The 23,859-nt window shown below is 32.8% G+C and overlaps 1 protein-coding gene across 4 annotated transcripts in view; it reads right to left on the bottom strand.

The window, feature by feature from the left end:
* The window catches only part of LOC130670131 (uncharacterized), a 69,521-nt gene extending 45,772 nt beyond the window's left edge, over positions 1–23,749 (bottom strand). For all 4 annotated transcript variants that reach the window (XM_057473344.1, XM_057473346.1, XM_057473347.1 and 1 more), the window contains exons 1-4: positions 23,197–23,749; positions 17,426–20,273; positions 17,055–17,188; positions 16,560–16,692 (exon numbers count right to left, since the gene is read on the bottom strand). In XM_057473344.1, the coding sequence (XP_057329327.1) occupies positions 16,560–16,692; positions 17,055–17,188; positions 17,426–20,108 (2,950 nt within the window). In that variant the 5' untranslated portion in view covers positions 20,109–20,273; positions 23,197–23,749. The remainder of the gene's footprint in view (positions 1–16,559; positions 16,693–17,054; positions 17,189–17,425; positions 20,274–23,196) is intronic.
* Between the last annotated feature and the right edge of the window lie 110 nt (positions 23,750–23,859).

The following is a 23,859-nucleotide window of genomic DNA, read 5'->3' as shown; positions in this document are numbered from 1 at the left end:
ATACTAACGAGTTATAGAAACTGTTATTTTATCAGTCCATTACTGGAGACGAAAGCAAAAGCTAACCTCACTTTCTTCACGATTGAATTATCGCGCGGTTTTGAATGATAACTTGATCAATTGTCGATTATCGAAAGCGATTTTGGGAGGTTCACAATCGTATTGACGGATAAAAAATAATGGAAAAGTATTTGGGGAATAGTCCGGTTGCTAAATGGAACCAAAAGTCTCAGGTGAGCTGACTCGAGTGAGCAGATTTTCCAGTGACTTTCTTCGAGCAAAGCAGTTAATTATGAGAATAAGGGGGAGGATAAATTGAATGTGGAATTATTTGCGTGACAGTGCATATCACGGGTGATGTTTCGCTTCGTTCAAACTACAAGCAACATAAGGTGTTTTCTCCGGCTTGATAACAACAACAACAACAACAACAACAAGACAAACAAGAACTAGAGAAATGTTGTCGATCTCTCTCGTCTCATTCTGATTGTTTCCTCGTCTGAACAAGACCGTAGACGGGGTTACTACTTGCTCGTGCAGTAGAGTACATGCCAGAGGCCGGCTGGTCCCAAAGACGTTTTCACGAACAGAAGAAGCATCTGCCCGTTACCGCTGCTACACAGCTGCCAAATAACACAACCCAAGCTTTTACTTGCCTTCTCTCACCCTCTTACTCTTATATATACACACTTAAATTTATATATATATATATATATATATATATATATATATATATATATATACATATATACACCAAACTCTTATCCCCCATTGGCTGCCACCGGATGCCTTATTTCTTTCCCTCATTCTGTTTAAAACTCCGTCTCCCTCTTTCTCCCATCCTCAAACCACCGCGTTCCTTTTCATTCTATATTATTCTTTACCTTTTTTTCTGTTTCTTATTCTTGCTCGAGTGCATTCTCCGTCTATTTAATCCAAGTATCCCGCATCATCTCACTCATTCACTCACTCGCTCGTTTCTTCGTTCGTTCATTATTTCACAGTCCTGGTTTCGGTGGCCTTTCAGTCATACACTTTAAAAGCTATATATCAGTGTCCTTTTAAAAACCACCATCACCATCAACATCAACATCTACATCTACATCTAAATCTACATTAGTCTAGATGTAAATGTTGATGTAGGCTATAACCCAGTACCCGGATAGTACCTAGTTCCCAGTCAGCTCACTTTACTCTTTTGTCCATAATTCTCATCTCTGCGGTACGCTTTTGGGACACCAAATCCATCCCCTGATGTCGTCCTGGTATTATTCCTCCGATATGCCTTCGGGCGACCTACCGGCAACCCATACACCCATAGAGCACACTAAGCTCGTGCCACACGTATTTATCCGGCTATTCTGCCTACTCACTATCCACTGACTCGTGCCAGATACGATGAAATGCTTTTCTATAAACTTATACCTACCCAATAATAAAACTACCAAACTAAACCGTAAAAAAAATAAATTTTTCTACAACCGTGAGCGCGTATTGTGATTATCAGTGATCCGGATGATTTACTGCGGTAGAATTCGCTCGTGAGTCTCATTTTTGATGAGATTAGGACGTGACACATCAACATCTGCTTGTGCTCGTCCTGTTTTTGCTTCTCCTCGCTACTATTCTGCCTCTGCCTCTGCCTCTATACTTTACTTAAACACAGCAGATGATAATAATGCACAACAACTCCTATATTTTGTTTCTATCGTTACAACATACAACACACTAAATCCTGTTGTTATAAAGAACCCTTTTTGCTATTTTACTACACTCGTGTTTTCGTGTTTTGGCTCATTAGTGATGTCATAATTCAAAAGGATACTTTACCAAGAGATTTTCTTGTCATGTTTAGTTACTATATCACTTTATTTATTAATCCTCCTAACTATCATTATTTATCGCTCTACATACATGCGTTTTTTTTATATTTTATACACAGTGAGATTACGCATTCATTCTTTTTTTCACCATGACCATGAGTTTTTTCTTGATTATAATATTTTCTCTATCAAGGGGGACCACATGAACCTCCGAGCTTTCCGATCAAATCAAAAATGTAATTTTGGCAGACCACAAATCATCAAATTTTCGCGCGAAATTTGAAATTCTTTTTAAAAACTCCTTTTGTTAAATTTCTATTTTTTTCTTACCCAAGGCCCATGGTACGGGAAATATCTTCCAGTTTAAAAAACTTTTTGGTTTTTTTTGTAATTCAGGCATTGGGAAGGTCGCTATCACTGCAGTGGGGGGACTTATATTTGAGCGTTAGGAAATTATGAATAACTCACTGAATTTTGAATTTTTTGGTCCAAAAATTTGATCTTGTAGGGGAGACCGGGGCAAGACGGCCCACCTGGGGCAAGAAGGCCCACCTCAAAAATTAACCAAAAATTTTTTTTTCTTGTTTTCTTTTGATTATCACAAATTTAGATTATTTACTCATTTTTAGCCCGATACGTGAAACTTGGGGCAGAATGAAACACTCAAAAATTCTAAAAGAAAATGTATTTCATAGTATTATAGCCTAGTCATGATTAATTTAATAGAAATATCATTTTTTGGTTAATTATATGGATTTGGATTAAAATAGAGCATTTGAAAAAGTTAAAAAAACCAATAATCAATTTTCTACAGAAGTGAAAAAATGACTCGTATTATATCAAAAAAGGTTATTTCGAGTAATATTAAAGTAGATACAGTTGTTAAAGAGAAAAATATAAACATTTGTTACGCGGGAAATTTTTTTACAATTAAAAAAAAAAATTTTTTTTTTCATTTTTTTTCGGAGGGGGCCGTCTTGCCCAAAAAAAAAAAAATTTTTTTTCAGGAGCTTCACCAAAATTTTGGTGAATTGAGTTCAAGGTGGACAAGAGTAAATCGACTTGATGGTTAAAAGCCACAAATAATAATAACCGGCTTAGGTGGGCCGTATTGCCCCGGTCTCCCCTACATTAAACTTCACCTTAAAACATTAAAACATCCAAGTCATGGTTTTCCTTTAAAACAATTCCCAAAGATCATCTTTTTTCTGGCGGTCACACTAGTGATCCTCCTTAACAATTGGCAATTAATGGCAAGCAGCCAAGACATTTAGACCCGAAACACGGAGTGCAAAATAATCTAAAGGTTTTTATGTAGAGTTGTATCTCGAAAATAATTGGGGTAAAAATTGAAAAGCCGAGTGTTGAAAGTTAAGTGTTTTTAAAAAGTTTGTGAAAAGTAAGGTATGTATGGAGAAGTAATATAAAGGGTCGGTTGATTGCTTGGATACCGCTGAGTACACTAGATTTCCGGACACCATTGCCCATTACCCGGGCTTCGGTCTTCAGGCTTTGGAGTCTGGGCTCTGGGCTCTATACTCACTTCTGTACTCGGTATAGTATGGAAGCTATATAATTGGCAAGCAACCTTGCTGTTGCAGACTCGTTGAAGGCATTCCACTGAGTACAAGAGATTAGAGTGCTTCTGGATTTTTAAATTGCGACACGCTGAGGCCACTGGACCAGAACGTTATCAGTATGCCGACATCGTTCTTATATTATGGAGCTAGAGCTGGCTTTTCCGAGATCCCCGTGGCTGATCGAGTTACTTCTTTAATCTTGTTTTACTTTTTTACTTTTTTTACTTCCTTTTTATTTACCGTGTTAGCTGTTTTTTTATTGCATCACCGATGTGGTAGATCTTTATAATTATGGTAATCAGGTTTGAATCATTGACAGTATGTTTAGATAAATATGTGTGGTTATAAAATGTACACAGCTATTTATATCAAATTACTATTTACATATATTATACATTTTTTCCTATTAATATTTATTTATTTTATATTAATATTTATGCCCATTAAATTTTTAATTTTTTAAATATCTAGTTTTTTTGTGGCAAATACAATTTTTATTTTTAAATTCAAAGTTCTGGGTTCGAATCCGGTTGGAAATAATTTTTTTATATATTTGTGTATTCATATTAATGACAAATATTCTGATAAATTAAAATGATTAAAGTTAAAAAAAAAATAATTTCAATAAAACGTAAATTAAAAGCTGATTTTTTTTCGATAATAAAAAGAGTTTATAAAAAAAAATTTTTTTCAGTTGCATAAAAATACTTTCTACAAATTTCTAGATACGCGAGTAGAGTAACCTCGCCTGAGGATATTCCTCGTATATATTAAATGTTCGGTATGACGTCGGATTCTCAACAATCGAAGCATACGCCAGAAAAAAATAAAAAAAAATAACAAACAAAAAGTGGGTCGAGTCAAGGGAAAGTCAAGAGAAAAGAGTGTACAAGAGTTTAAAATGTTTCTATCTTTCTTAGAATAGCGAATTGTTCATAAGTTTACTTGAGCTCAAGCTCTCCCTCTTACATCCTCTTTTTATCTCAGTGAAGGTAAAGGTGTTAATTCACACCGAGAAATCAGCAATCTCAGCATTCGAGAGTTTTAACGCCTCGACATGTCGATTGGAAATTAAATATCTTAACAACCCATGTATCAGATCTCTTTCGCAAAGCACACATCCCACTAAAAAAATATTACCAAGATCATAAAAGTATAACACTTAAATTCCTCATATATATACACATATATACAACACGTTTTACGACAAATTAATTAAATCCATATTAACAATGTTATAAAATCCCTGTCAGCATATCAAAAACTCATGTTTAATCCGGGTCTTTTGACGGCGCACGTCAGGACTTACTTACAGTAGTTTTAAATCGAAATTTAACGAGAGTATTTTTCTCACAAACTATTGAAAGAGCATACTCTGAGCAAGGTTATATTAAGCTGAGAATGAGTGTGAAGACAACGAAGATGCGAGAAAATAAAAGTAGCTGTTGCTTTTATATATATATATATATATATATATATAATATATAAATATATACCAACCGGTCCCTGTCTTATCTGCTTTTGCAACTTGTTTAAAACGCCCTGAAGTTTCAAATGCAAATGCATATCCTTCTCTCTTATTCACATTCTCTTTTACTCACTCCATCATCTCACTGTACGTATATCTATATACCTGTACAATATATACGTATATATATTTTTTTACCTACTCGTCTCCTTATGCTTCTCCTGATGCTCCAACGCTCCCATTTTGCACCAGGTTCTTTCGACAATATAACCGTTACACGAAGGATGTTTAACGCTCCAGAAAATTAGGGACATCCTGCCCAGCTTGGAATTGTTAAAAAATAAAAAAAGTTTTGTGAAATAAAAAATATTTTTGAATTTACCGCGCCACGTGCATGTAAATTAAATGTTTAATCGCGAAATGGCTTGAAGAGTAAAAAGTACCGGGAAAAGTGAGGAATAAAAAAGAAAATGTTTGAATTACGTCATCGAGATTTTTACACATTTATGGAAAAGAAGAAGAAGATAAAGAAAAAGAAAAAGGAGTGAAGGAACATCTGGATCGTATTTATTCCAGTGTCATTCCCTTGTCTTTTCTTAAATTCTTCCCTCTTGTTTCCGAAACCTTTTCCTTTATTCTTATTCCTTCCGCCCTCTTACATTAAGGCGCCTTCAAACAACTCGACACAAGCCTTTAGCGTTTTTGGCGTTTCTTTAAATTTGGGTACGACCCTTCTGTTCTGAGGCCACTGCATGGCTTCTCAATAATACAGTACACAGTTTAGCCTTTTTAAAGTATAGGCACCAAAAGTACGCACTACGATAGAATATTATCTCTATTCAACCCTATTTTTTAAAGCGGAAGGGTTTTACTTCCGGTTTCGTAGTTTTTTATCGTTACTGTCACGTTTCTATATTAAAATTTATTTTTAACACCTATATATATTACTTATATAAGTAGCTCTATGTACATTTCAGTCAATGTTAAATTTATTGTCGATTTATAAAGTTAGTATTAATAGCGGTATTGACAGTATTATATATTTAACAGCTTTATCTGACTGGTACATGACGACGTCAGCAATACAAATGCTAATTTTTTTTTATACCATTTTTTATTGAGGTAGTTTGTATAGATTTAAACGATTACTGGTGGGCACAATGGATGAATTGTATACACTGCGATTGATTTAGTACATTTTAATAGACTTGCGTCGATATAAATCATAAATTTTTAAACCGGGTGTTAATCGTTTGATGAAAAAATATTTTTTACGCCTCATAAAAATCTTATTTTGCAAAAAATAAAATACGGAATATGAATTTTAATATTAGGGGAAGGGGGGGCAAAAGGGGGTAGGGTAGGCAAAACGGGGTACACCCAAAATTTGATAAAAAAAAATTTTATATTATAAATGGTTTTTAAACATTCCAAAATCACTTCTGTAAATATAATTAAGAGTTACTTTGAATTTTTTTTGGTAAACTTTTTCAAAAATCAATTGTCAGTTGAAAAATATTAGACGTTTGTTTTATGATAAAAACTATTAAAAATTTTTTTTCTTCTTTTGTATCCAATAAACATTTAAAATATAATTTTTCTTCATGTAAATTATTTACAAAAAAATTTAACTTGATCAAATTCGTTTAAAATCCAGAAATTTTTTTTTTTACCTTTTTTAGGGGGTACCCCACTTTGCCCGCAGAAATGAAAAATTGTTTTTTTCAACGGTAACTGAAAATTTCTTCTATTTACTTTGAATATCATTAAAAAAAAAAAGATTTAGCGTATTTGAGTCCTCGAAAACTTGGTATTTCCTTAAGTACCCCCTTTTGCCCCTCCCTCCCCTATCAACTTTTTTTTATCATTATGTATATGGAGAATCACTTTTATATTTATAAAATGAAAAGGAAATACTTCCTGTGTTAGATTTCGTGGATTGAAAGCAAAGCAGTTTAATGTCAGGGGTCAGAAAGGGTTTCCTCTAGTATTTCATCGACAAAGACAAACTTTACGCACATCACACATCGCACACATGTATCACATACAAAGTAACCTTTGGGATGGGGTAGCACACATTTCCATTGACGCAGCATATCAGCCTACGCTTCAATGCTTCTCCGTATCCACCCTCGTTTTTTTTGCCATCCATATATATATATGTGTATTCTATATATATATCAGCGCTTAGGTTTCCCATCTACGCACTTACACTATCCTCGGTCTCAGAACTCCCGACACACCCCCATCGGATTCCCAACTGCGTCATTCGCCTGAGAATGTCCCAACATCCCTCAAGATATTGGATTCTCGTCTACATCTATATCTATATATGTATATATATATATATATACTCATACCCAACTTCAATCGGCCTATTCACACGGTTCTAAAATACACATAACAAATTTTCTTATATCTTTATTTTTATCACACACCAAACACCTCTTTTATCATTTAATCATTCAATTTATAAACATTAGAAAATTCAAACGTATTTTTTTTTTTTTAGACTCAGGTGAACTGAAATTTATTATTTAACGCAACAATTAAATTAATTAAAAAAAGACTAAGTATAATATGACAATCTTATGACCTTGGCCTGGCTCAGACCACGTGACAAATAGTCGAGCGATATCATTTGTAAGACGTACTATCTGAATGTATAGTTATATATATATATATATATGTGAAATTTATAGCGAGAGACAATGACAAGAATATATATAACATATATGATTTATTTAAGTAGAGTAATGTTAATTATCTCCTAATGTTTTATGTAAATTTAAATCTTGCTCATTAATTTTTACTCTATTTAATGAATACATATTTGGACTTTTTTATGTCAAAATTTTTCAAATTTTTGGGTCTGTCAAAAGTCATTCAATCTGTCAATTTTTCAAGAGGGTTCTGTATAAATAGCAAATTTTTCTGACGAAATTTTGATGAAATGAAAATTTCTCGTACCCTAATTTAATTTATTGTCATTTTTACCCGAAAAAATATTTTCTGATTTTGTGGATTATATATATGACATATATTTTGCTATAAAATTTTTTTACAAATGAATTTTTTCATACAAATGTCATAAAACCCATACAAAAAAAAAAGAATCGGCCCATTACTGGGTCATGAATGGCTGCCAATTTTGAAGCATCGGCCGAAGATCGGCTAAATGTCGAATGATAACGGTATGCCAAGCATTGGCCAATCATCGGCCAAAGCTTGGTATCAAGCGCACTTGATAAAACCGTTGGCCAACGAACGGCGGTCAATTGTGTGCCGTTTTTATAAGCAAAAAGACGGCTGCCAATGATTATACTGCCATGTACGGGCCAGTAGCTAGCCATTTATTGGCCAATCATTGCAAACTAGGCATCGGCCGATCTATGAGAAAATTTCAAAGCTCGGCGACTTTGTATGGAAAATTTTGAGTGAACTTTGAAAATTCCAATCAAAATAAGATAAATATTTTTTTAATGGACATTAAATAATTTTGAACCGTGAAAATAAAAAAAAAAAGTGAAAAATGACAGCATAAAGTATCGAATTGTGTCTACATAAAATAATAACTGTTTTAAAATTAAATATCGTTATGTATTTATGGGGAACAGAGTGAAATATGAATACGGAAAGTAGATTGTTGTGGAAAATATTTATATAAGAAGATGTGAAAAGACAGTTCGAGTATTGTGTAGGGTATATAAAGATATATGTAAAATATATAATAATGTAATGTATAAAAGATCGAGTAGAGAGCGGGCGTGAATTTAGTGTTGAGTTTCGTGTTAACGGTTTTTAGCTCTTGAATTTCTCTCACGCTGTTACAACATACCGGGTCAATGTGTCTTGTATATTTAATGTTCTTTATTTTTTTATTCTTATTTTTAGACACGAAAATTTCGAGTGAATTATATCAAGATAGACATTAGCTTAGTGACGCGACAAAAAGTTTGGGAAAGTAAAAATAAGTCGGCAACTGTCGAGTTAAATTGTCAAAGAAGTACTTAGTGCTTTCGGTGCATTGCGATGTCGGCACTGAATGCAACTATTGCACTCGTTTTCTTCGGTTTTAGTGCTTTTTTTATCTTATTACCGTAGTTAAGACAACGTCCATTTTTTTGTTGCCGTCTAATTCTCTCGTAACTTTTTTTTGCGTAACTCGAAAAGAGCGCGAACACGATCAAATTTGTATGATTTATTTTTTGTGATTTAATTTATGAAAAAAAAAATTTTGATTTCAATAATTTTGGAAAAAAAAAAAAAATTATTGTCTCCCGCGAAATTTGAATATATTTGTAACTAATCAGAAAAATTAAATTTAACGAGTGTATAAAATGAATTGAAAACATGAAAAGACACAAATTAAAATCGAGCTTTTTCCAATACCAAATTTAATCAGTCTATAGACTGTCCAATTATAATTGGACAAAATTTTTCTTATGAAACATTGATTAGTAATTAAAATATGTGTTGAATAAATAACTGAAGTTAATTTATGTAAGATATTGAGAAATATTATACATGTATAAGAATATGAAATAATGTTAATAATAACTGAATGTCATAAATTGATGAATACTTGGTGATATCTGTACTGACACTATCCAGTACAGAAAATCTCTGACCCGTAGAATATTATGGACGTTGGAAATGCTCATTTGTATTCATAATGCCACTTTAAAATGTAGTCACAACTACACTAGATTATATATGACTATACATGTTTAGTTATATATATGTATATGTAGACATGCAGTCAGTGTAGCAGAGTACTCTCGAGACTGCACTAGATCCAATGTTTAACATGGTTATCATCTTTAAAATGCCGTACTCTTTTCAAAGTCAAAAATTTTTTTTATTAACGTTAAAAAAACTAGAATAAGTTTAAACGTGACAAACTGATAGCCAATAGAGTGCAGAGAAATCTTTATCGTGTTATATATTTGTGTTGAGAGTAAGTACGAGAAAGAGTGAGGTATAAAACTGGAATTGATTCTCCGGCGTACTTTTTTTCCCAGCTCATTTGAGATGTGAAGAGGGATCCGCGATTCTTCTCTCCAACTTGGCAGAACTCGCGATGTGGCTGAGTGTGGAGAAAGAAAGAGAGATAGAGAGAGAGAGGGTATGATACAGTAGGCCGGTTCCCGAATGGTTGCCGCGTTTTATTATGGAGTGAGACGCAATATCTCTACTGACAGCCAGTGGCTCTCAGCTGGTTTGCCTGCGTGAAAGTGCGCACCGCCATATCAACATTACACTTTTGTATATTTAATATATAAGACGTCATTTTGTAGCAAAATTTTCTTTAAATTATTTGATTTACACTAAAAAAAAAAGATAAACTGACACTACTCTTAATAGGAATTTCAAATTTGCTCAAAATTTCGCTCGAAATAGTGAAATAAATAATTTTGCGGCTGAAATTTTGATGTTACATGAAAAAGTTAGAGGACAATTTTGTAGAGAATTTTATGGCCTACAAAAAAGGTCTGATTGAAAAAACTGATAAACTCAAAATTTGAAAAGTTTCAGGCATTTTAAAGAACGTAAAAATAAATATTTTTTCAAAATTCAAAATCTCATGTCCTACAAAAATATATAGTAAATATATATGATTCATAAGATCAGAAAAATGTTTTCAGAGTAAAAAAATCATGGAAAAGGACAAAATAATGTCATATTTTTATGGCAAGTTTTCAAAAATTTCTGCGGACTTTCAAACTTTTAATTGATGGAAAAAAAAATATTTTTGAAGGAACATTATTTTTTTTTGAATAAATGTTTATATATATTTTGAGTATAGAGTAAACAATACTTAGATAATAAATTAAGTGTCAGACGGTCAGTATAATAGATAGCGTATGTGACACTAAACACCGAAAATGACAACTAGGACATTGAGTTGACGTCGACGACAAAGTGAAGGATAAAAATAAAAAAAAGTCGCGATCGGATGGGTCGGGTCCTCATCATCTACAGCTCTCGTCGCTCTACGGTTTAGTACGTGCTCAATAGGAACTTTCAGAGCTGCGGAATATACTCGTGGGTGTGCGGCAGTTTGCTACGGCGATGGAAAATAGCTGCGAGTTGTATAGAGTTGAGTTGCCGATCGATATAAAAAGGCCAGGTGACCACTGGTGCACGTGTTAAACTCGCGAGCTCTAGGAAATAATAAAAAAATTGTTTTTTTTTTTGCTGTCTAATCAAATAGTTGCATCGTGTGTCGTACGTTGCCGTACTCGTGCTGGATGACCGGGCTAAAGCTTGGAATTTTATCAGCTATAAATTGCTGACGTGTTCAAATCGCTCCAATTGCTAAAAATATTAAATTCTACCGCGCGGTTTGAATATTGTTTACGTAGCTATGAAAATCATATTTGCTTCTTATTTTCTTATTGATGTGGAATTTATTTTACTGACTCGTGTTATTTATTTTTTATTTTTTTGCGTGCACGTGGGATATAAATATATATGTATTTTTGTCCGGAGATAGCAGAGCTAATCATGTCACGGCTAAGAATAAAAATAATCACAACTAATGACTAATTTTATTCCCCAACTCAATGTCTAGACACTTTGACAATTCTACTTTACTTGGGTGGTGACTCATATTATTAATCGCATTTATATACAAGGGAGGGTTTTTAAAAACTTGTGGACTCAACGGCTCAGTGTCATTTAATGACGTGTTACCCGATACTTTTAATCGATTGATAATTATCAAATTTCATTTTTAAAAAGGGTTCATATTTTTTTAATTAAAAAATATCTTTACCTGAAATTAATTAATTGGAACTTTGTGATAAATTTCAAAATTTTCATTATTAAATATTTTAATAAAAAATCTTTTTATGCAAATTTATAAGTTACGTTTAGCACAAAGTCGAGCGCGAAGAGTGATAAAATTTTGTAAGCGATATTCGATAAGCATGACAAGAATTTTGATTTTTTGGAGTAAAATGGGCTTTGAAAAAAAAATTTGGGCTCATTTATTAAACAACAAAAAACAATAATTTGGATGTTAGATGCATGCTTTCTGTTCAATTTTTCACAAATTTGTGATAAATTTCCAAATTTTCAATGTAAAATTTTTTTTATACAAATATATACATTTATGGTCAAGACAAAGTCGAGCGCGAACAGAGTGATGATAAAATTTTATAATCAGGGGATATTCGATAGGCATGACAAGAATTTGGAGTTTTTTGGGGTAAAATGGGCTTTTGAAGAAGAAAAAATTTCGAGCTAATTTAGTAAAACACAAAAACAATAATTTGGATGTTAGATGCATGCCTTGTTTTTTTTTTTCATTGTTCAAGTGTGAACAAAAAATGTCATCAAATTTATTTTTCCAAAATCAATTTTGCATCGAGTGTTTTTTATCTGAACACAACTTTAAATAAAAATAATTGCAAAACCTGGTTATCTGAAACGCCAAATATTTAACAAGTGCAATTTTTCCACTGACGCAGAAAATTTAAGCACCGACCCATTCACTGGACCGGAGACCATTAATTTTTAACACCGTAATGTCCGTAGTGATATGTTAACAGAATTACATAACCGAGCGCAGCAACTCATTAATAATACAAACATACCATAAATATCAAGCATCGAAAAATTCCAGGGAAAAAAATTTCAATTTCAAAAATTTATCGCGCCCATTTTGCCCCTGCTTAAATTTGCATCAATTATCAATTAAACCTAAAAAAATATAAGTAAACAATAGAACTAACCTGCCAGAATCATATCGCGTTCGTGCTTCAACAATAAATCCAAAAATATATGAAACATATATATATGTATTGTGTATAAATATATCCAACAATAATACAATAATCAGTGGTATTATCTTGAAAACAAAATGCCGTAGCTGTTATCAGAAATGTTTCACGCTTCTTTAATCCTCTTGTTACCGTTTCCTTCCGTTTCACAGGAATTATCTTTTCGTAGCGCACGCGCGTGATTTACGAATTTTATTTTCCCGTTCACGTAAATACATAACATATATACAATCCTCCATATATATATAAATATATGTACACAGAATATACAATATATAATGTACAATATACAATGCAGTGTGCTCTGTTATTTTTTTAATACACTATACACTTTTTTAAAATAAATCGACAGGGGTCATCAGTTACACGTGAATTTTATTCACCATCTATCGATTTATCGCCAATCGATCCTATTCGTGAAATATTAAAGCGTTTTATTCCAATACATCCGAACGTTCGAATAAACTACCTTTCGTTTATTTATTTTTTTTAATCTATACTCTAATAAAAATTATTTATCATTTTTTTTCACTTGATTGATAAAAGCTACACCGATAATTGTTACTTATTCGAGTCAGGCGAAATAGTAAAGTGTTAGACAGTACAAAGTTTCATTATTTACCGCTAAAAAAAAAGATGATTCATTTTCTAGTCTGTTAAAAAACGATGTTTTATTTAGATAATTCTCTTTCACCAGCAAACGCAATCAGTTATCCAGCTAAATTCTCACGTTATTACTTCTCTTTAATGATCACCAGTAATTATTCACTTTTACGTTATTTTACTCTTTGTACTTAAAACCCATTTACATTGTTTTCCCTTTGCTTTACAAACTCAATGCCTTTACCTTTACCTTTTCCTATTCCCCCAACACCAAAGCGATCCTCGAATCACGTGACGTCAAAAAACGTACATACAATAACAGTAAAAAAAAAAATTAAAACAAAAAAAAAAGCTTAAAGTGAATTTTAGTTACACTTTGCCACCTAAATCCACTTGCAGATTCTCAAAACGTGCTTTGAAATCCAAATGCTTGTATATCCAACGAAATCCTACAGTAGTCTTACACTGTGTTATCGTAAACATAGCGCATAACGTGTCAAAGTTCTTTGGTTTAGCTTTTTCTATGCACTTTAGTTGATAAAAAAATAGAGTAAACAGAAAAGCTAAACTTTGTTTTTAAACCTTTTTGTTTTTTTTTAAACAAACTACAGCTTAAAAAAATTATCACTGCGTAACTTTGTTCAAAAACAAGTTACTCCACAATAAATTCCGCGAAACAATTGCTGAAAAGATAAGCATCGTTTTTAAAATAAATATAAAAGCACGGCAGAATTTAAACAATCGCGTGAAATGTTTTCAGTGACGTCAGCGGGAATACGCCGGTCATGTAACGATGCAAATATCTGCATCAAAACATGTGACAAAATTTTGACAATCGGCGTCGTCACAACTCCGAAACAAATAAAAAAATCACATCACCGGCAATAAATCCCGGGTATGGTGTAACTGTGGCAGTACTACGTGATAACACATGACGTAATAAAGATTAAATTTAACAACAACACACTTATTGTTAAGTAGTAAAGTTTAATACTGTATGCCACGAGTAGTGAGCAGCGTTTTGTTTGGTACCCTTTTGCGCACACTTCTGGTTTCGGTATATACCGTAAACTGTGGATAGTATAGGACGCACATCAGGAACTCCCCGATTGTGATGTGCGCGCGCACACATTCGGAACAAGAAAATAAGGAGTAGTCTACGTCGTAGACTATACGACTTACACTTACTTTTACATTGCTCTTACACTTACGGATCATGCACTGAGGCACCAAGTTAACTGTAATGGTGATGGTGCACCAGTTGGTGTGTCTTCTTCTTGCACCAATGCTTCTTCAGATACTGCTGTCTCATAATAATCTTCTCCATTTCACTTACTCCAATATCCATCAACTCATACTTATACTAATGCTGTCTCTGTCTGCCTCCCACTTATTCTAATATTTTGTCCTTCTTGTCTGCCTTTCTCATTCTATTGGTGTATTTCTGTCTTACTTATTCTATACAGCATTTGTGTGACACTCATACTCTTGGAGATTTGATAGTGTGTTACCACCAGCTTGACTGCGTAGTTATAATGTCAGTGTTTACATTCAAAAGAAGGGGATGTTTATGTGTATATGTATATATATATGTGTATGTATGAACGGTCATAATGTGTTGATACTCGCATACAGACGCGAGAAGTTGTGTGTGAACATGACAAGTAACGTCAGACACGTTCGGCGCCGTCTCCACGGGGATCGCGAATTGTGTGTGTCATATGCATGTATATACAAATGTATGATATTAATGTGTAGTGGATGTATTTTTGTGTGAATGCATGAGTTAAGGCACGAGAGAGCTGGCAATAGTCTGATGAAGGATAAAATTCCGCAAGTTGGATAAAGAGAGTGTTATTATTGCGCGCGCATATGACGCAGGGACGTACATTTTTGTTGGTGTTGATAATAAAATACTTGAGAACGAATTTTCAGGGCGCGAAATTAATGGGGGTTGGACGTTTTAGCGTTTAATCGAGTGGCTGTCTGGTGTTTTTATGGTGTGGGGTATAGCGAGGATCTATGGCATGAGAATAAGCGAAAAAGAATTAAGAGAAACGAGAATACTATTGACAGGTGGGCTGGCCAACTGATCTGATGGTCAATTCATGCCGAGTTTAAGGCGCTATTTTCGGGAACGCTTGATAAAACTTAATAATGATGTCCTTTTTTTTTAGAAATAGGATTTGGACTTACGGTATTGGGGCCGCGGGGTTTTCATTACACTGTAAAAAATCACCGGGGTAAGTCTAAGCGGTGTAGGTGTTAAAATTATCGGTGTTAAATTTACCCCCGAAAGCGGTGTGAAAATAACGCCGCCACCGGTGTAAATATTCTGTACCGGTGTTAAAATAACGCCGCTACCGGTGTAAACATTCTAAACCGGTGTTAAAATAACGCCACCGCCGGTATAGATATTAGGGTGGGTTGAAAAAAAATTTTTTTTTTGTCCAAAATCGTGGAAAACATCTAATAATTGTCGAATGTGATTTTTTTTACTTCACTTTCATTTTAATTCAAAAGAAAATGCTTTTCATTTTTGGATTTTTTACTTAAATTACAAAAATAATAGGAAAAAAAATTTTTAAACTTCTGACTTTCAATTAGCTTTCAAGGGGATACCCTACAGATTCTAGAACACCATGTAATTTTTTTTTGGCCACCTCAAAATGTTGAGTAAAAAATTTTTTTTTTTTAAGGTACCAATTCTATCTCCATGCTAAGAAAAACAAAAAAAAAAGTTTTTTTTCAACCCACCCTAATAGATATTCTTTATCGATGTTAAAATATTTTACTTTGTGAATATTTTTACTTACTCGATCACTATACTTGTTAAAAAATGATTTTCTTTATTAATTTTCATAAAAAAACTGACATTTTTTGTGTTTTATAATCTTTAAAGTTAATACTCCAAGCGGACGCAATTTATCCCGCTTTTACACCGGTATTTTTAACACCGGTGTATTACTCCTCCTACACCGGTGTAATTTCATTTTTCCACCGGGCGGAATTAAAACGAGTCCATTTTTAACACCGCTCTTTTTACAGTATGGAAATAAGTATTCAAATTGAAAGTCAAAGCTTTTGTAATTTTATAAAACCTTAGGTGACTTGGTAAGGATCTTATAAAGTTAGTTCGAGTCTTAAAATGGATTTGAAACTCGGCATTGTTACAAAAAGTTATAGTTTCATGATTGAGTGATTAATTCGAAATTACGCGTCAGCGTCGCGAACCTCGGGAAAAACAAATAAAACAACAGAGAGTCAATGAAAGGGAATGAATGAAAGGACTTACCATGTTGATGAGGAGCGCTGAATGCCGAGTGTCTTCTGGGTGACATGTTCGGATGAGTGGCCTGACTTCCTGGTGGCTGCATCGAGGATAAGGCCCCGAGGGGTGTATAGGACTTGCATGGCTGCTCCGGTTTCTATTTTAAAATAGATTAAGATACTGCCGGTTATTATTATAACAGGATTACACCTTTTTTTATGTTTTAGGACATAAATAGAATAGAGAGGCATTGGGGGAAAAAATAATTCAGATATACGGAGACCTAAATCCTGGATTATTACTTAAGCCTTCGTAGATATAATTTATTCATAGAGCAAAACCGAAATGATCTATGGATAAATTAGATCTGCGTTGATAAATCGGATTTGGCCGGATCTAAATTAATTTTTCCACGTTAGGTAAATAGATATTTTGTTGTGATGAAATTTGACGGTTTAATATAGTGACACAATTCCATTTGGAATCCTTTATCACCGTTGAAACATCCGAAAGGCGTACCTGCTCGTGAAGTTCAGCAGCCACAGCGGTTGCCGCAGTTTGCGTGTGGCTGGTTGAGCTGATTCTATATTGCATTCCAGCGATGCTACAGAAACCCTCGTGGTGGGTTGATCGGGTTTGATTAACATAGACACCTGCACATAGATGATAGTGAGAATTTGCTTTGGGATATGAGATCTGAGAGAGATGCTGCGCATATACCCAAATTACTACGCAAATAATACATACGTATACAGAGAAATACATATGGTTGCGTATATGCGAATATATATATATATATATATATGTATAGATAAATAAACAAATAGAATTAGTGAACCCGCGAGCGAACTAATACGACAATTACTTTATTAATTGAGGGTTAAACTAACCGGTGATTGTGACATCGGTATCCTGATTGACAATGACTACTTTTTTTGAAGCCTTGAGAGCTTCTTCTTCTTGCTTGGCTTTCCGTCTTTCGGCGGCAGTTTCACCCGCGTCGCCGTGCTGTTTGCGTCGTTTTATGAACTCGACTTCCGACGACTCGCTGGACGAGGATTCGGTAGACGATGAACTCTGGAGATGTTTTTCGTCTGAATAAGAGGCCGCGAGAATTGCTGATGCATTTAAACTAGCCATTCGCTTGCAGACCACCATATCCTTGAGATCCATCACCTCTTCAGGTTTTTTCCGTCTCACTGTTGAGTTTTTCTTTCTCCCGCGCTTAGCATTTTTAACTTCTGGATTGCGCGGTTGCTGTGATTGGGATTGCTGTGGGGGCTGCTCGTTGTTCGACTCGTCCTCGGAAGATGATGAGGACGAAGAGGAACACTCCATCATGTCCCAATGTTTCCCGCGAAGACCCGGTACATTCCTTAGATTTCTCTTAGCGACATTCTCCGACTCGGTTTTACTCGTCACTGTTGTGGTTTTTTTATTACTATTATCTTTTTCTTTGCGTCCAGATTCCTCTTTATCCTCTTTAGCGGCCGGTGCAGTAGCAGTTGCTGTTGCTGATGATGATTTTTTAGCGACTTTATCTTTTTCAGGTTTCGGTTTACAGAAACCACCCAGATAAACGCCACCGGCTTCATTCTCGTACATACAGTGCACTTTAGCTAATGCGTTTAATGACGCAACGCGATGCCGTTTCGGTCCACTCCAGAACCCAAACAATCGCATTCTACGCGCCCGTTCTTCGTCCGTTGAATCTTCCCGGTCTTTTTTCTTTTTCTGACGATTGCGACGTGTCTCCAATTCGTTCTCATAATCTTCATCAGAGTCACCACAGCTCGACGAAGCCTCCTGACTCTCATTAGAATCATCATTTGACTTTTCTACCTTCAGATCAATTTTAAACGCACACTCGTTTTCTTTTTTCGACGTTGCCTTGACACCACTGCCGGCAGTTTCTTCATTCTTGGTGCTTTGTTTAGTCACCGTTGTCGAGTCTGACGATGAAGAATCGTCGGAAGCGGAAGCACAAGGCGAGGAAGCCGGGGAAGAACCACCAGTCTTGAGACAAACTTTTTCACAATTTTCCTCCAGTGATTTGTTTGATTTTACTGATTTCTTAGTCGCTTGTTTTTTGTTACTTGTTTTCGACTTTGATGGAGTTTTCAAAGACTTTTTTACATCTGAAGATTTCACTTGAAGACAACTACCACTACCATTACTACTCCCACTATTACTATTACCACCACTAGCCGCACCACTGCAACAACTTTCTTCTTCGTCCTCCTTATCGTTACAAATTTCCTTTTTTATGCTCTCGTCGTCTTCTTCACTATTTAGTGGCTCTTCTTTCATCATTTTTTTGCCGTCAACTACCATGTTAACTTTGTCCGCGCTCTCCTTCAACTCCATCTTCCTTCTATTAACTATTTTATCAGTTATCTTCTTAAGTTTTTCCCGCTTTAAAACAGCGTTATTCAATTTGCCATTTTTCGCTGGCAATTTGGCTTTCATCTGTTTCGCTAATTTTGGTTTTTTATTATTACTATCTTGATTATTTGTATCACTACTATTGTTACTATTATTACTAACTTTAGACTTAGCATTAGTTGGATTCTTTTTCTTTGTCTTGCTATTAACTAATAACTCTTCCTCATCCTCAACACTCGATGAATCATCTTTATCTTTAGACTTATTGACTAGTTTTAATTTTTTATCCGCCAATTTCTTAGTCCCCTCGACAGACTTTTTACCCAGCAAACAAGTTTTCTTACCAGCCGATTTCTTCGACCCGCTGTTGATATTTTTTGAATTTATTTCTTTTTTAACAGCAACAGCTTTTGATTTTTTACCAACATCCTTATCTATTTTTTTACTCGAATCAACTTTCTTATCTTTGGTTAATTGATTTTTACCATTTTCTTTAGAATCTTTGCTGTTGACCAGCTTGCAGTCTTTCTTATTCTTGTCATCCTTCACTTTACTATTTTTCTTGCCAACCAAATTTTGCGCACTACTTTTGTCGTCTGCATTTTTAACTTCATCTGTCACTGTAACCGGAAGTGAAGTTAAACTCAAGTCATTTTCCCCAGATTCCGTCGAATCTTTGCTTAAAATTTTCTTCTTGTCAATTTCGCATGATTTTTTCTTGCCATCAAAAACTTTTTCTGTCTTTATTTTATCATCAGATTTATTATTTTTCTTTTTTTCGGTCCCGCAGTTACCGGATGTGCTGTTTAAGCTCAAATCCAATGAGCAATCATCGTCTTTGTCCATTTTCTTGTCGTCAGTTTCTATTTTCTTAACGTCCATTTCTTTGGGATTACACTTTTTTTTGTCATCTATCAATTTTACGTCAACTTTAGTCTTGGGATCAATTTTCTTACGTTTTTCAGTCGCTTTATCTTTTTTCTTATCACTGTCACCTTTTTTAGTCTTGTCCGAAGAAGACGCGGAAGAGGATGATGACGGTGATGACGAAGAGGAAGATAATAATTTCTTTGATTTTTTATCTGTTTTATTGTCGAGGGACAATTTATCAAGGACCTTACGCTTTTTGGCAACCGGTGGTGACTTTGGCGCCTTTTGCGAAACAATACCCTTCTTTTGTGGCTTCATTCCGTTTTCTCGCCTGGCCCTTCACATCTTTGGTGGAATTTTATTACACCACTTTATTGGTTTTATTTTTTAAATTATGAGCACTACCTGATTGCCATTTCCGGATTTTAATTTTATTTTTCAAAGTTTTAAATAAAATTAGGACAATATTAATTTCAATGTTATCTGCAATTCAAATAAAAATATATATAAATAAAAGTACTTCAATAATTTCTATACTATGATTTAGAACATCAAAAGTAATTGAAACTTGACATTTATTTGATTTGAATTTCGCGAAAAATTACCGTGACAGCAACGGATCTTTAATTAAATGCTACTACTTCATTACGGCAATTATCAAATTACACATATGGAGATTTTTAAAATTTCCTAATTTCAATTTTTTTCTAGTAAAATTTTATTATTTCACAGTAGAAGCATTTTTTTTTTTTTTTAATATAAAAAATATAAATTTTGCTCCGATAATTTTTTTATATTGAAACGAGTATAAAAATAAATACCATTCATTCTGATAAGTTTATCACTGAGTAATCGGACTATAATAAAACATTATGTTATTAAAAGAAAAAAAAAATATTGACCTTCAGTAAGCCACCAAATTTGTAGATTCTGCAATACACCGATTAATCAATTATATAATTATGAACTGATAATTATCTGTTCATTTATTGAATACCTCAAGAACTATTGTCAAAAATAGTGTAGTAAAAAATAAATCCAAAAATACTTAAAATAATTTTTTTTTCTTCCTAATCAATTAATTGATTAAATATACGTAAAGATCACGAAAATTTCCGTTGGTAATTAAAATCCGTTCCATTTAAAGGGCTACTTAAAGTACCGTTAGTCAAAGTAAAATTGAGTATTAGTATAATTATCTTTTAATTCCTCATTAAAAATACAAGAATACTGAATTAATTAATAGGTTCATTTTTGATGGCTAATTAAATTAATACTCGATCCGATAAAACTCAAGTTAAACAATTAACTAATTATCTGATTTATTATGTAGCTATAAAAGTATAATTTTATAATCTCTGAAACTGAATAAGTGAAAATTTGTGATTTTCGCTAATTTACTTTTAACGAGATCTCAAAATTATTGGAAATTCAATGAAAGGTTTTTTTTTTAATTTTTCACTTATTGGCGGGAATATATATTTATATATTAATTACCAGAGTGTCTATTTTTCAAAGGAGATCAAGTCAATTTTTTTTATTTTATCGAAGAACTGTTCTATAAATTGTCCGTACAAATTCTACAGCAAATAAATATCAGTTTAATTTAAAGGGACTTTTAAACGACCGTTAAATCCGCAGTGACGAAAAATCGTTTTATTGACGACTGGAGTCTTTGGCTTTTAATGAAATAGATAATTAATATTAATTATTTTTGGAAGAAACAAAGTTCCCAGACTTCTCACATCCGCAAGAAAAAGAAACAAAATTTAGGTGTCAAAATTTTCAAAAACTGAATATCGATTTTTTTTTAATTTTTCTGAAAACGCATTTGATCCTCATTGAAAAAACAAAATCTTCCAATCAACAAATGAATACTTTTAATGAAGTATGCAATCAATATAAATTTTTTTAAAATTTACTACTGTAACTAATTTCGCAATTCATTTTTTTAATTAAGTGTTAAAAATGTTTCATCAAAGCAACTGAATATAATTTTAATGAAAAGGGACTTTTTAAATCCCTTTTTAATCCCTATCGAAATAAATAATCCTCTCAACTAGCAAATAACTTCATATAATAAAATACACGGTCAATATACATTCAACAAGACTCAAATTCATTAAATAATTAACACTTCATATTTACACACTTCTGAAACCCACAAAAAAAAAAAACAATGATAGTAAAAATAAATTCCTGTGAGGTAAATAAAAAAATTCTACATACTCGACTCACGATTTTACAACCACTCATATATAATTAATCGTAAATAACACGAGAATTATTAATAACCATGAAAAATTTTCCTCAACGCCACTAAATATCAGTTTTATTCAAAGGGAATTTTAAAATACCATTCAATCCTCATTGAAACTGAAATTCTTTCAGTCCAAAAGTGAATAAAATGCCAATAAAATATCCTATTGATATAAATTCTTTATGAATAAAATTATTAACTGATCTGTTAACTAATTAACACTCATTTAATTGAATACTCTCAGATATAAAAAAAAAAAGTAATATTAAGTATGTAATTATCAGCTTTTCTATATATTTATAAATTAATTAAATTTTTTCGTCATATATTTATAGGCATTGATTGTTAATTTACTGTCATTTTAAGTTCATAAATTTGGAGGCTACTGTAAGCAGAGCTGACTAGTATTTTGCTGTAAATTTATAGATTATATATATATATATTTTTTTTTAAGATGATATATTATCAATAAATGTAAGCAGTAAAATGAACGTTCAATTGAAATAGAATCAAAAAAAATTTGTGGCTGATAAATTTAAAAAAAAATTTATAAAGGTCAATTTTTAAAGGCGACAGATAATTTTACCTACAAAATCTGTGTTGTAATTTTCCGAAAAACTTCTCTATTCAACGTTGAAATATTTTTTTACTAAATCATAAATAACTTTCAAAAATATTTCCCATGGCCATGAAACTCCCGTTTATTTAAAGGGCCAGTACCGTTACTAAAAATATATAAATATCACGTCTCTTTAAATTTAATTAAAATTAATTCGGCGATTAATGGACAAATCGGTCAATTAAAAATAATTAAATAATTTCCGTAAATTATAAATAAATAAAGCAATACAATATAATGCAATAAAAATAATTTTCCCTCATCGCAAACAATAAAACGTTACACAAATAACTAATAATTAATTATTCCTATTAATTACAATTGATTAAAATAAACCGTTATGAATATAAATATAAATAAAAGAAAAAAAATGAAAAAAAAAGTCTGGAATCCATAGATGGCCACAAGTGTCTAACACGGACCTCTAATCAATGATCCTGAGTCTTTGACAAAATCAACCCTCGAGTAAACGGAGTAAATTTATATAAAAATAATTAAAAAATGAATATTAAATTTAAATTAATTACCTGAGTTGTCACTTTTTCACTTACTCCATTCCACACGTACCCATATATTTATACGTATGTATAGATATATGTATGTGTGAGTATGTATATATATATATGTGTAGGTATATATATTAAATAAAATAATTTAGCACTTAAATCCAAGAAAATTCACTCGCGAGACACCACGCGTTGTTATTGTTATGATTGATAATTAAAACCTTTAACACAATTAATTAAAAAAAATAATAACTAATTATTGAATAGTAATAAATATAAATAAACGGTTAAATAATTAATATGTTTATTGAAATAATATATATTATAAAATGAGAGTTAACTTGAGACGTTATCATGACGGTACTGAATATTGTGTCCCAGCCCTTTTGCTAGAGCACCAACTAATCCGCCATTTTCTTTAATCGGACATCAGACCGATGATTACCAAGGACCTCTTTCTGTATTTTCTTGTATCCGTTTTACTCAAAAGCATGCCTTGACACCACTAAATTCTACACCAACCGACAATCAGCATCAGCCCGCTGACAGTCGGTAAGATACTGCCAGTACACCAAACACCAACTAGCAATATTTCGCTCTGCATTATTTTCCTTTGCTTATACATCATAATCATAAGTATATACGCTCATATATATGTAATACTAGGAACTTACATTGGTGTAG

Source organism: Microplitis mediator, chromosome 6, assembly GCF_029852145.1.
Source record: "Microplitis mediator isolate UGA2020A chromosome 6, iyMicMedi2.1, whole genome shotgun sequence".
Classification (NCBI taxonomy): domain Eukaryota; kingdom Metazoa; phylum Arthropoda; class Insecta; order Hymenoptera; family Braconidae; genus Microplitis; species Microplitis mediator.
Note: the sequence above shows the minus strand (reverse complement) of the source record. Positions and strands in the feature narration are given on the sequence as shown.